We start from the raw sequence: 12,739 nt of genomic DNA, 5'->3' as shown, positions 1-12,739 counted from the left end.
TGCGGTAATTTGAGATAATAAAACCCGAAAATAAAGAATAAACTGGACACCGAGATTTACGTGGAAAACCCCTAAAAATTATTAGGGTAAAAACAACGGGTAAGATGAAAAGAATTTTCACTATAATATTTTGTGGTGTGCAACTCACTCACTGTGTTTCCAAAGATAACACACACTCTCTTAATACAGGAGAACAAACACCTCACAAATATTATAGAATGTTATAAGATGAGAGAAAACTCGAAGAAGAGATGATTTGAGAATGAAGGGGGGAGCTCTATTTATAGAGCCCCTTGTCCGTGTGAAGACGCGTATAAAACGCGTCTTCTGAAAATTCCGCAAAATTTCCTTCTGCTGATTGCCAACCCACTTTTTTTTTTTTTTTGAACCGGTCCCCCTTTCAATTTTTCCGACACATAAAACCAACAAACAAAAATATATACCCCCATCTTTCGTAATATAGGAATAAGAATGTTTGGATTAAAAGACCAAAAACAGATACTCTTCGATCAAAGACGAATAAATTGTGCAACTAATATCTGTTCTTTGCAAGGTTCAGAAAAGAGGCGTCATTCGTACGATGATATCAATTATTTAGCATCATTCTCAAACCTCAAAATATGTTTATCCATGAACTTCTTATTTGAAAGACGTAATATACTTTCACACCCGCTAACCTTTATACGAGGCTCTACGATTTTGCCACTAGCAAAACTCTATGTCAAGGTCATAATATCATCTTCTTCATGCTACTCATCAAACAATATGGCAAACCAAAAATCACGAAATTGTCAAGCTTAAGAGTATTCAAGAAAAACTCGATTACACGCTTTAATAGTGCTTATGATGATTTCAAGATAATGAGTGACTTGATAAGCAATTTAATGCATTGGATTTTGAGAAACCAAAGCTTGAACCTTTTTGTGCTTATTGAGAGTCTAAGCAATTTAACCAATTGAAGAGGGAAAAATTGAGAAGAGACCAAGGATTTGTTCGACGATTTTAAGGGAAGTACATGAATCAAGAAGCACCATGTGCAGTATAGGGGTAGTTAGGACTTTTTATGTGATTGGGGACTGTTGACAATTGAAATCAAGTTTTAGGTCTTTTTTTATAGTCTAGTTTGCTGTCGATGAAATTGGGAGAAATCGCCGACTCCAACTATTTTCTCATAGAGTAGAATTTGATAAATATGGAATCTGGGGATGGAACCCTTTCTGCTACAGAGTTCCGCGTTGCTGCTTGTGCTTTCTCTGAGCTATGGAAAACATTCAACTCTTCTCTTCCACAATGGTCATGGGTTCCTTCTCTAAAACGATCTTGTGTTCATTATCAAAATGTAAATCATCTGTGTCGTGAAATACATCATTTTCGAGGATTCTTTTTCCTTAATTCGTTATTTTCTTGTATTTTCGTAGATGGAAGGATATTTATCTTTGGAAAATGTGATTCTTCCCAGGTTTTTTGTGGTGGGTTTTTTTATTTGTTAATATTTTGTGCTTTATTAGAGAAAGGTTACAAAAAAGTTCAATCTTTGTCTCTTTTTGTAGGAAGATGATGTGATGGAGGAGGTAGAGTGTAGTTCTGCTGAGGAAGATGACTTTATTGACACGGCTAAATTAGTATGCATCTGATTCCTTTCTATGCCGCTGTTTTTCTGCTTTGAACATTGTAGATTTGTCAATATATACCCGTCGAACTTAATATCCTCTAGTTTTTCTAGTTCAAGCTTGAGCTTGGAAGTTTTTAGCCATCTAGAGGCACGTCTGCGTGCTAAATTGAGCTAGATTTAGCTAACTTTGGCTCAGCTTAGAGTTTGAATCCAAACTTGATTTGTTTGGATCCAACTGTAACATCAAGCTTTATTGAGCAAAAGTTCGAAATGCAACTTGAGCTAGTTAGCTACTTAGCTATGCATTTTGAAAATATTAATATGTTTGTTAGATTTGCGAGCAGGTCGCAAATTGTCAAGACAAATTAAATTGACCATATTTTAGAGATTGATCATATTTGAGATCTCTAATTCTATGGTCTCACAAATTGTCAGACAAATTAATTTGACCATATTGAGATCTCTAATTTTGTGGTCTCAAATATAACTCGAATAATATTTGAGTTGGTTCAAAAAGCTCGCCAGAAAGCTTGATTCATTTTTAATTAGAGGCTTGATAACTGGCATTTTAAGGGAATTTTAATTAATTATTGCTTACTTATTTTGGAGATTCCCAGTAGCAAGAAAATTCATTATGGAATTCTTGAGGTATCTTGGTCTTTCAGGGTATTTAACTCGGTTTTGCTCTTAGATTTAAAACGTTCTTTTAATAGTAGTACACTATTCCATCCTGTATTATGTTCCCATTTAACTCTTTACTGTGTCAACATTAGAAATCTTCACTTATACCAAATTTTATGTAAATTAAAAATATCAGTGGCTTATAACTGATTGGTTTTATTTTCATTTTTCTCTTTTTTGATCATCAGACTTATCTATTCATTGAGTGGCTTCATTTTTTAACTCACTACCCTTTTTATCTTCTTGTCCTGCTAGGTTCGAAATCAAGATTCTGGAGCTCATCACTACAACTTCCACATTGTCTACAGCCTTTCTTACAGGGTTCCCGTGCTTTATTTCCGTGCTTACTGCAGTGGTTGGTTGATTTTTTCTTCCTTTGTATCATATCCTCAATGAATCGCTGTATCATCAGAAAGGCTGTGCTGCGATTTTTCTTCTTGCTAGTTAAAACTTTAGGCGTGAGAAAACATATGAATTCATTCTAGAAATTTGAACCATTTGGCTTTATGTATTACATCCTCAAATTAGTCTTGGATTATGAATAGATATTATTAACTCCCTGAAATAATTTATATAACAGCTACTGTATGCGAAAACCATGATGTTCAATACATACATCTGATGTAGGGAAATGTATACTGACTCTGGAAAGTCTACAGATGGACAACCTCTAGCATTAAAAGACATTGAAAAGGACATTCCAGTTAACTCTGTGCAGTTGCTAACAAAATCCAAGTGGACATTTCTTACTCAGGAGGTAAGCTTCGCCTTTGAGCCTCAGCTTGATTTTCTTACCTTGCTTTCCCCAAGTTATGCCACGCATGAAGCCTTGAACTTAATTCTTTTGAAAATATTTGTATTTATTTTGATTTGCTCAACACGATCCTAATCATATCAGGATTCTACATTGATTTGCTCCATTATAGCTTTTGGATATTTCGGAATGTTGTTAGGCCTTGTGTATTAACTGGTGTTGTGTCAAATGACTGCATTGCCAGTTGGTGAATGCTGAAAGCTTTATGCAGTTACTACTGAAAGAAATTTATCTCGCAACAATAGGAGTTCATTTCCTGGCAAGTATGAATGGATGTTTGTGCTTCATATAATCATATTTATCCTACTTTGAAGCAGCTAGATGGTCGAAAATCATATCATTTGAATTGGAAATATATTATTCGGATTGATTAGTCTTTAAATGATTTTGTCTTTTATCTTGCGATTTAAATTTTGGATTGATTTACTTCTCAATAGATTTAGGTATCTCATCCTCTTAAAGGGTTTTTGACTAGCATCTTTCAACTCTTCATGCTAACAGATTGTAACAAACCAATGACATACTTCTCCACTCGTTACTCTAGTGAGTCGTGACTGTTTCGAAAGCTTTGGTGTTTTCTCGACTGCATGCGTGCATTCACTTCTGTTTGTGTGTAATTTTCCTTCAACATATAAGTTTTGGTTCCCAAAATATATGAACTCGCCCCTCCAACTAAAATCATGGGTGTGCGGATGCTTTTCTGTTTTCACTTGGTTAATTTGAACAGAAAAGAAAACTCTGTTTAGAACTATCATTGGTTTATAAGCTGAGTGTTTTGTGTAAATGAACTGCAGGAGCATCCCATATTGCATCTGCCATGGTATACATTACATCCCTGTGGGACAGTGGAATGGATGAGGCTCCTCTTAGGTAACAAAACTTGTATTGATCAAGGTGGCTTACCAATAGATAAATATCTGGTCTCTTGGTTTTCAGTTGTTGGACAAGTATTTGGGCTTAAAATTCCTTTGGAAATGGTGTAAGTATTGATAAAATATGTCGCCCACTGTTAGGTCTAAGCTCCATTTCATACTCAAATATCTCAGCTAATTAAATACAAGATCGTACATCTGCAAAATATGGGTGATTCAGTCACTGTTATGCATCAAATATATTTCATTCGATATAAGCACCTTTGAAGGGTCATCAAAAGTATAGGTTGGAAAGAAACTCTTGAATATCCATGGCTTGTGATATTACGAAGCGACAGTACATACATATATTCGACAAAAGCCACGAAATTCATTTTTCCCTGACAAAAGTAGCCTTCTTGATTGAAAAAAACTGTAGTTAAAATATACATGGAAATATTAAATTAAAATCAAACATCGCAAGAGTCAATCGCTTGAACTTGCAATACAAAAAAAAAAGATAGTAGCTGCGGCAGCAAGCATTGATGGCACAAGTTGTACAGGAAAACGCCAAAGACTCCAAAAACTGAAGAGTCTGGCTCATCTTCAGTAAGGCCATAATTGCCCTTCCGTGAAAACTGAAGTGCGATACTGAGCACAGCACACTATGCTGATGTAATCTGTGTCTTGAACTTACCTACAAAGTTGTCCCAATGTTTTATTCGACGCTTTTAAAATAGCCATTATCAATACACTTGATCTTTATCCCACCTCTTTCTTTAGCTCGTGAAGCCTCTTAATCTGTCATGAGTACTACTCTGAAATTATGACACAAGGGTGTCGTTCTTGTTGCTTTGTAAATGTCATACATAAGATTAGTTTTAGCAAACAACTGTTACACTGACTCTTCATCACAACAAACCTACCTTGCGTATGGAGTGAACCACAGTTAATGCTCCATCTTCACTTTCACCGGTTGCTGGTGGCATTTCTTCAGTGAGGTTAGAGAGCATCCAAAACAATCTCTATCAACTGAATGTTTCCACTCAACCTTGATGCCTTGTGGGAGGGCATGAACGAAAACCCGTCAACAAGCTTGGTGCACTTCAAACCCCATTTCACCAACAACAACTCAATTAAGTGATGCCCGCTGCACTAAGTCATAAACCAATCAACCAATTTTCCATTTAAAAAGGAAATTTGAGAAGGACTATACACATGGATTTCATGTGGCCATGGGAAGAAGAAACACATCTCCCCCTCCCTCAGTTTTATCTTCATAAACGAGGCTCTGAAGCAGAATCTTTATAGAAAGTTAGAAACAAAAGTCCAAGAGCATGACAACCCTTACATTGAAGTTCGAGGTTTTTTTGGAGAAGGTTAGTTTTCATGTTAAACTTCTCAATTCGTAACTCTCTGTCTTATTCAATTTGAGGGGGGAAATTAGAAATCATAACACGTATTTCTTGATCCACATCTTATAATATCAAAGTACCATAATAATGACCTTTTGTTCTCAATTCATAACTTTATGTATTATTCAATTTAATATCAAGTATATTTGTTCACATATATGATAGAGCAATGAATGTTTTCAAATTAGGAGACAAAATAATTACTGCCCTACGAGGCTACATGGAGGAGTTATAATAACCCTCTCGACAACAATGCTTCACAGGACTTCATTTAGCACGATTTTTAAATATTACACAACTTGTACTCGTGCATAACAACTGTATTGATAAGCAACGAATAACATTTGATATTGATCTCTCAAATTATGGTTTATTTTGGTCATGCAAAAATTATCTCAGTACCTTTTGTCCAACAAAATGTCAACTTTGTGAAGAAATAGACTCAGTACATCTTACAACACAAAATATATGGTTTGCATATGGATTATATTAAGTTTATCTAATTGTGCAATACATGCACAATAATCATTTGTCAAAGCTCAAGAGCAAGGCATCTTCATAGAAAGAAAATAAGATATTCCGACCTATTTAACAAACTTCGGAATCTCAAACTTTTCAACTCCTTTTTCGATTTTCCCAGAAAAAAAACATCTCCATAAGCTCAATATCACTAAATGGGATCAAAATACGAAAATATTTAGTTTTATAACTTTATGTATTATATTTCTTCTTACTACTGTTTGAGTGTCCGCTTTAACACACATAGTTGATATTAAAACATCCCACCCTACATAGAATAATGTTACTGTTCTCTTCCGAAGCATGATCATCAATTTTAATCGTTATTCTCAAACCTAATAATGACTCTTTTTCAAGTGGAATTGCTTTTTGACTTATCCATTTATTTTCCTTCTTAAATGCTTTTAAGGTATAAATTATAATAACCCTCAATCTTATTGAGATGCCGACATGATCAGCTCCAGAGCATTGAAATTATTATATTTCTTCACTCTTCCTACTGAAATTTCTTGGATTCATTGGCAAATTTTAAATGTATTATTTTCAACAAATTTTCATATTAAAAGTTCACATAAATGTGATCCGAAAATTGCCAAAATATATTAAGCGTTTAAAAACAGAAATAAGGTTATTTTTAATAAAAACCACCAATTCCGTATGCTCTCTGTTTATTAAGCAACCAAAACTTATCTGCAATTTATAAAAGAGATGTATTTCAAATATTCATCTTGTTTTTGAAGTTTAAAAATTACTTTTTGATTATGTGATATGTTTGCATACTTGCTTTGTCAAGAAACGTTATATGTTTTATTTCATAATATTATAACAATTATAACATAAACACATTTAGCCCGCTCTGTCTTTCCCACACAAAATCGTAGCTCTGCCACTACACATACCTAAGTACAGCAGCCAATGTTGCTTAGCTAAGAAAAAGAAATGAACATTGAAGCAGTTACCTTCTGTTGTGATAGGTTGTGATGAAAACAGAATCCAGATGTTTGTGGAGTAAAAATGAGACAGTTGCGAAAAGATCATCGAATTCTTAGCGCCAATATGCAATACAATAACAATATTCAGTTCACTACAATGGAAAAAGAAGTAAATATAATTTATATACAAGCCAGAGTGGAAGCCATCAAACTTACTGGTAGAATCATACAGAACATCAGCTCCAAGAATGATATTAGGCTGCAAAGTGAAGACAGGAGCATCCCATACACCCCATGTTAGCCCCATTACCTACATCAAAGGAACCATGATTACCAAAAGATGCATCAATCTATGACTACATTACTCATCAATTTCTCTGTCTGGGAAAAGCACAACGATAGGATAAAAAGATTGAAATTTACTTTACACTTGATATCATTTAATTTACACACCCTCCTCATATTATCCAACACCTGCACATAGACAACAGAAACCAACAACAAAATTTTAGCATAAAAATTAATTAACTAACGAACGAGGCTATAAAAAAGGAGTACGGAGATAACATTTTGATGTAGTGCTACAAATTACAGGGTTATTTTCAACATGTCAAACAAACAAAATAGAAGACTCAGTGTACCAAAATAATACCTCCGATCTGTTTGAGTCATCCGTAAGTGTTACATCTGCACCCACTTTCACAGCAACCAATCCAGGCAGAGAAGTTCCAGCACCCAGCTGCTAAGGAGAAAAGTAGAGTTTTAAAAAATTTAAAGAAACATGTCAGCTAAATAAATTAAACTTGAGCAGAATTAGTTCTAAACCAAATGTGTTTTGAGAGAGACTGCAGCTGACAATTCGACTTACCTCAACAACATTAGCCCCAGAAAATCGTGTCTTCTGCTGCCAAATGTACTCAGCTAGAATAATACTACAGGGCCATACATACAACCCGTATTCTTCTTTCATGTTCTGATTTGAAAGTCAATAAATATACGGAGTCAAAACATTCGACTTCACATTTGGGTTTTCATTTATGAAGAATTTGTATAGAGGAAAGGTTTTGTAGCAGTGTACTCAAATGAATTAAGTAAAAAGACTAGCTCAAATTAGTTCCTAAATATTTGATGTCCTAGCAAATCAAAATAATTCAAACGTGCAATAGGTTATTATAGATTGAAACTAATAAGCCCTGGATCCTGAAAATCCAAACACATCCCCAGCTTCACTTTCTGTCAAATTCTGTGCCTCTGATGTGGTTACTTACCTCAATGATGCTGATGGAGAAACCATCCCCAGTTTCACCAAAATAATGTTCAGATATCGTGGTCATGTCATGGTCAAGCAATGATTCATCAGAAAGTACTTCATTGATCTCCCTACATGGTTCCTGAAAGGAGAGCAGAATCTCAAAGATGGTTTAGCAATCTCTTAATTGAGATTTAACAAGCAGTCTATTGTTCCATGCCGACACCACAATCTTGAGATACAAGTTTTCAAACCCTTTTTTTTGTTGCCAATTTTAACCTTGTTTCCAAATCAAACACTTGCCAAAAGCAACTGACGTACAGTATTTTGAACAATAATGAGTATTTTCTTCACCAATGAACTTTGATGCAATAAAATATATTCCTAGCATCTAGATCACACGCAAATCCTACAAAATAAAGTTACTGCAGATTATGCTAAACCTCTAAAGACAAGAACTAGTTTTTCGCAAGTTAATGTACATCTCCCATTCCCTGAAGAACCAACATTAAAAACTTCTAAATACATTTACAGTTTAAATATACATCGGACAATAGGAATTCTGTATCATATCACTCAAATATCCATAAACCCTAATTACCTCACTCTTCTCTTCTTCTCCTTCCGACTGAGTATTCGAATCCATTCTTGTTCTTCGCCCTGGAACTGGAAATGGTATGCAATTTTGCTGAACCACGCAAGTTGGACGACAGATGAAATGAAAAACGGGCTCCTACGTTTTGGGCTTTTCGCAGTCAGCCCCACATATCCAATAATAGGCCCGTTACTTTTTTCTGCTTTCGTCAAATATCTATAATGCTACATATACAAACAAATTTGTATAACAATTCCAACACAAAAAATTCAATACAAAAATTTCATTTATCAACATCTCATGATAATTTCAATGCAAAATCTCACGATTTAATTGTTGTAAATATAGTCGTACGATATTTTGGTGGTACCTTTAGCATTATTCATTTAATAATGCATCAACTCGGAAGTTCACCTAGTGTATACTAAATATAAAGATTGGGCTTCCATCGTCATTAAAAAAATAATATATAATCATTTTAATGTTGAATTTTGAATTTACTTATACATCACATTCACATTTGATCTGCGCAACACATCAAACAAGTTATGTATTCTGCCGTCGGGGATAAGTTCGTAGTAACTCGTATCTATCAACAAAATAAGTTTATCCAAACATTCGTTACTTGAAGTCGTAATAATAAATCACTACTTCTAGTAACATCCTTTGCTATTTAACATCGATAATATTGAAAATAATTTCTTTTTTAAAAAAATGAAATCAAATAAATATCATATTTATTTTTTAAAATTGAATATATTTGGTGGAGATCGATAGTCGTGTCTCCAACAATGGCAGCATGTGTAACGAAATTGTGGGGGCGACTGGCGGGGAGATGTCGTTCATGAAATTAAATACATACGCGCACACCTGGGCTGCCTCCTTTTGTATTCAGCGCAGATGACACTTCCACTCCAATGGCACGTCGGTATTCATGTTGTGTCACAAGTACAGTTCATCGTAACATGTATGACAAATATTTGCATACATAAATAGGCCATGACGGCTTATGGGTGATGAATTTGGATCGACAAAATTCAAGTGATTATTAAATTTATTCTATAAGTTATATAAAGTTAAATAATTTTAACATTAATTCTTGTTAAATGTCCAAAATCGTCTGGCTCCAGTTGTTCATTCATGGAATTCATGGTGTGTTATTGTCTCACACCGACTATATTAAATTATTCAAAATTGTATATATGGATTTGATCGATATATCTCTTTCTAATTTAATTAACTTTCGAGAATGGAATATGATAAACAGGAGCCCGTGTTGTCGCAGCTAGCGATGGGGCCGGGCGTTGCCGCTCACGATCATCCATTAATTATAATTAATAAGGGAATTTCCTAACAATGCCGACAAATATTGTATGCCGACAGCCAACTACTCCCGCCAGATACATGCGGTCAAACCAAATAACTAGATGTAGGTGTACAAGACATTTTAGACACCCTAAATGTTACTTAAATGCTACTTTTTTTCCTAACTGCTATAAAAACATTCAGGTATAATAATTGTTCTTGTTAAAATTAAAAACATTCAGGTATAATAATTGTTCTTGTTAAAATAACGATCGAATCATGATATTTGTGTTTTCAAATATTCGAATTGCATTTTTGTTATCAGTTATAGTTTTTTGTGAAACGACAATCACTCGATCCTACGAAAAATATATCAACAATTTCGAATATTTCGATTTTGANATTTCAAAAAATTGGATAATCTTTTTAGAAATATAATTCGATAAGAAAAAGTATAGTAGAGCTAATATTGTTACTTTACTATGACTAATGTTTGTATTTTTCTGTAATTCTATATTTTTTTTGCTAATTATTCAGATATTACATTTTGTTTTCATGATATATGCAGTCACGTTTATCGTCAGTTACGATTAAACACACTCGATTTATGTATACATTTGAAATAAATTATTTTTGTCTTTATCTATAAATTATATTATGTAATTTCTCTCTATTTTCTTATGAATGATGGCATTATTTATTATTGTTGGGAATATTTTGAAAAGGTTAACGTACTATGAAATGTAGGTGTTTAATTCTTAGACTATCTCCAATCGTGGCAGCATGATGATATTAACGCTGGAGTGGAGCAACTCCACATGTGGCGCAGAAATGCAACAGGGCCACATTTTTTTTAAAAAAAAATATTTAATAATTTTGTTTAATTGTATTATTTTAGATTTTAATTAAATAATAAATTTTATCATTGTTTTTATTTTTTATGATTTTAAATAAATATTAAATTCATTTTCTTGAAAATTTTGATATATTAATCATAAAAATTTAATACTTTGATTTGAGATTAATTAACTATAAAAAAATATAAATTTAATAAACAACTAAATTAAATTACTAATTCGTTAAAAATGATAAAAAATAATAATAATAATAATAATAACAAACAACAGATATTACGAAACAACAGGAATTTTGGAGTGGTCCGGTCGGATTTGAGCATGTTTGACTTTGGTCTTTCAGCTGCTATAGTTTGAACCAAGTCTAGGTGGTCTTTTATATTGATTATAACTCTTTATTCATTGATTTTTATGACATTTTTGTCTGATTTTGATCAGGACACAACTCGCAAAGAAGAATCTTCTTCTCTCTAGTCTACTTCTGCTGATGATCCTGCTCAAGGCCCTCTCCAAGCAAAGTTGGTGTCATCCCCTAAAGACCCACAGAAAGACGAGATAACTATTGCCTCTCTGCCCTAAAACTCTCCTACATCAGAAGCTCCTTCAAACACTCTGGAAGCACAAGAAGCCACAGACAAAGCAATACTTGTCTCGACGGATGAAATTGACATAGTAATTGAAAATATGGCCGCTGAACTCAATGACTCTCAGCCTTCAAAGTCGGCTGGAAAAGCTTCCTCTTCTCAACTGGTCTCATTCAAGGTCAGATTAATCTCTTCATCTCATCTAGTTCAACCGGAAGAAGAAGAATTAATGGAAGAAAACTGCCAAAGGGATATTTTACACAGACTTACAATCATGAATCAATCGATTCTTGCTCTTAATCGCAAGTATTTTGATCTGAAAGAAGCTTTTCAATCAATGAAGTCTGATCTTTCCAAGGAATTCTCTGCTATGCATACAAGTGTTAACCTCTGGCAATATAGGCACAAATCTTCACATCTCAACATGTGCACTGAGCTTTCAGGACAAATATCTCGTCTTAAAGCACATGTTGATCAACGCATGAATGTCCAAGGAGCACAATTTACTGAGATCATACACTCCCTTGTCCATGGTGGTGTCAAAAAAGGGGAAAGAGAGCGGCAAAAGGAAGTTTTGAAAGCAGAAAAATCAGTTAGGAAGAAGGTTCCAGAGCGTGCCGAAGCAGAACAAGCTAAACAAATCCAAGGACAAAAGAAAGATTAATGTATTGTATTTGTTTAGATGTTTTTTCTTGATTTTTTTATCAACTGGAGTTTGTAATTTCATCTACTCCATGAAATACAACTTTTTATCTTTACATGGTGCAATTACTTAGCTGGTGCAATTATTTGTAAACTTTTGTATAGTTTTGCAACTGAGTTTCGTCATCACCAAAAATGAAGAAATTGTTAAAAAATTATTATTACCCAAAAATTTTGGTGATCGACAAAATCAAAATAGCACTTGACTATTTCAGGAAACAGCCGCGAAGTTTTATGTATAACAGGTAACGGTTCAACCGCTTAAAGAGTTCATACCGCCTATTATTCAACCGTTTAAAGTGGAAGAATTTCAATCTTCTCAACCGATTGTTCGAAGAACCTTATGTCGAAGTCATCAAAGAGTCCTTTATTGCTCACTTAATGAAAGACATTCTCTGACTGGTTCAGAACATTCAAATAGGTTTGCACCGCTACAAGTCAACCATGTTATGCACAATTCCCAAGATTGATCTGCATTTAAGTCATTATCCCAGAAGAGAAAGATTACTTATGTCCTACAAGTTCTAATGGTAAAAACAGTTGTCATAAAAGGATACCCAGCAGTAACTCTTCAAGGAACGGGATTCAAAGTTGTTCTAGCAAAAAAAACATTAAATGCCTTGCTG

The 12,739-nt window shown here is 34.0% G+C and overlaps 2 protein-coding genes across 11 annotated transcripts; one reads left to right on the top strand and one right to left on the bottom strand.

The window, feature by feature from the left end:
- The first annotated feature begins 987 nt into the window (after positions 1-987).
- LOC140959114 (ubiquitin-like-conjugating enzyme ATG10) lies at positions 988-4,143 on the top strand. Of its 3 annotated transcripts, XM_073416881.1 has the most exons (7): positions 988-1,339; positions 1,419-1,469; positions 1,551-1,622; positions 2,549-2,648; positions 2,953-3,050; positions 3,292-3,370; positions 3,902-4,143. In XM_073416881.1, exons 1-7 carry the CDS (start codon positions 1,193-1,195, stop codon positions 3,979-3,981), a joined length of 627 nt encoding a protein of 208 aa, XP_073272982.1. In that variant the 5' UTR covers positions 988-1,192; the 3' UTR covers positions 3,982-4,143. The 3 variants fall into 3 exon arrangements, with proteins under 3 accessions (XP_073272982.1, XP_073272983.1, XP_073272981.1); XM_073416880.1 differs by lacking the exon at positions 3,292-3,370 and having other exon boundaries at positions 1,095-1,339; XM_073416882.1 differs by lacking the exons at positions 1,419-1,469; positions 3,292-3,370 and having other exon boundaries at positions 990-1,339.
- A 179-nt stretch (positions 4,144-4,322) lies between these two features.
- LOC140959113 (uncharacterized) lies at positions 4,323-8,798 on the bottom strand. Of its 8 annotated transcripts, none has more exons than XR_012171915.1 (9): positions 8,675-8,798; positions 8,093-8,215; positions 7,693-7,797; positions 7,477-7,563; positions 7,248-7,298; positions 7,041-7,134; positions 6,852-6,936; positions 4,885-5,108; positions 4,323-4,776 (listed from the first exon to the last, which is right to left on the bottom strand). XR_012171915.1 is itself a non-coding variant. In XM_073416877.1 (8 exons), exons 1-8 carry the CDS (start codon positions 8,717-8,719, stop codon positions 4,961-4,963), a joined length of 738 nt encoding a protein of 245 aa, XP_073272978.1. In that variant the 5' UTR covers positions 8,720-8,798; the 3' UTR covers positions 4,785-4,960. The 8 variants fall into 8 exon arrangements, 3 of the variants coding, with proteins under 3 accessions (XP_073272978.1, XP_073272979.1, XP_073272980.1); XR_012171916.1 differs by having other exon boundaries at positions 4,324-4,759; XR_012171917.1 differs by having other exon boundaries at positions 4,327-4,655.
- Between the last annotated feature and the right edge of the window lie 3,941 nt (positions 8,799-12,739).

Source organism: Primulina huaijiensis, chromosome 15 (assembly GCF_012295235.1).
Source record: "Primulina huaijiensis isolate GDHJ02 chromosome 15, ASM1229523v2, whole genome shotgun sequence".
Taxonomy (NCBI): domain Eukaryota; kingdom Viridiplantae; phylum Streptophyta; class Magnoliopsida; order Lamiales; family Gesneriaceae; genus Primulina; species Primulina huaijiensis.
Note: the sequence above shows the minus strand (reverse complement) of the source record. Positions and strands in the feature narration are given on the sequence as shown.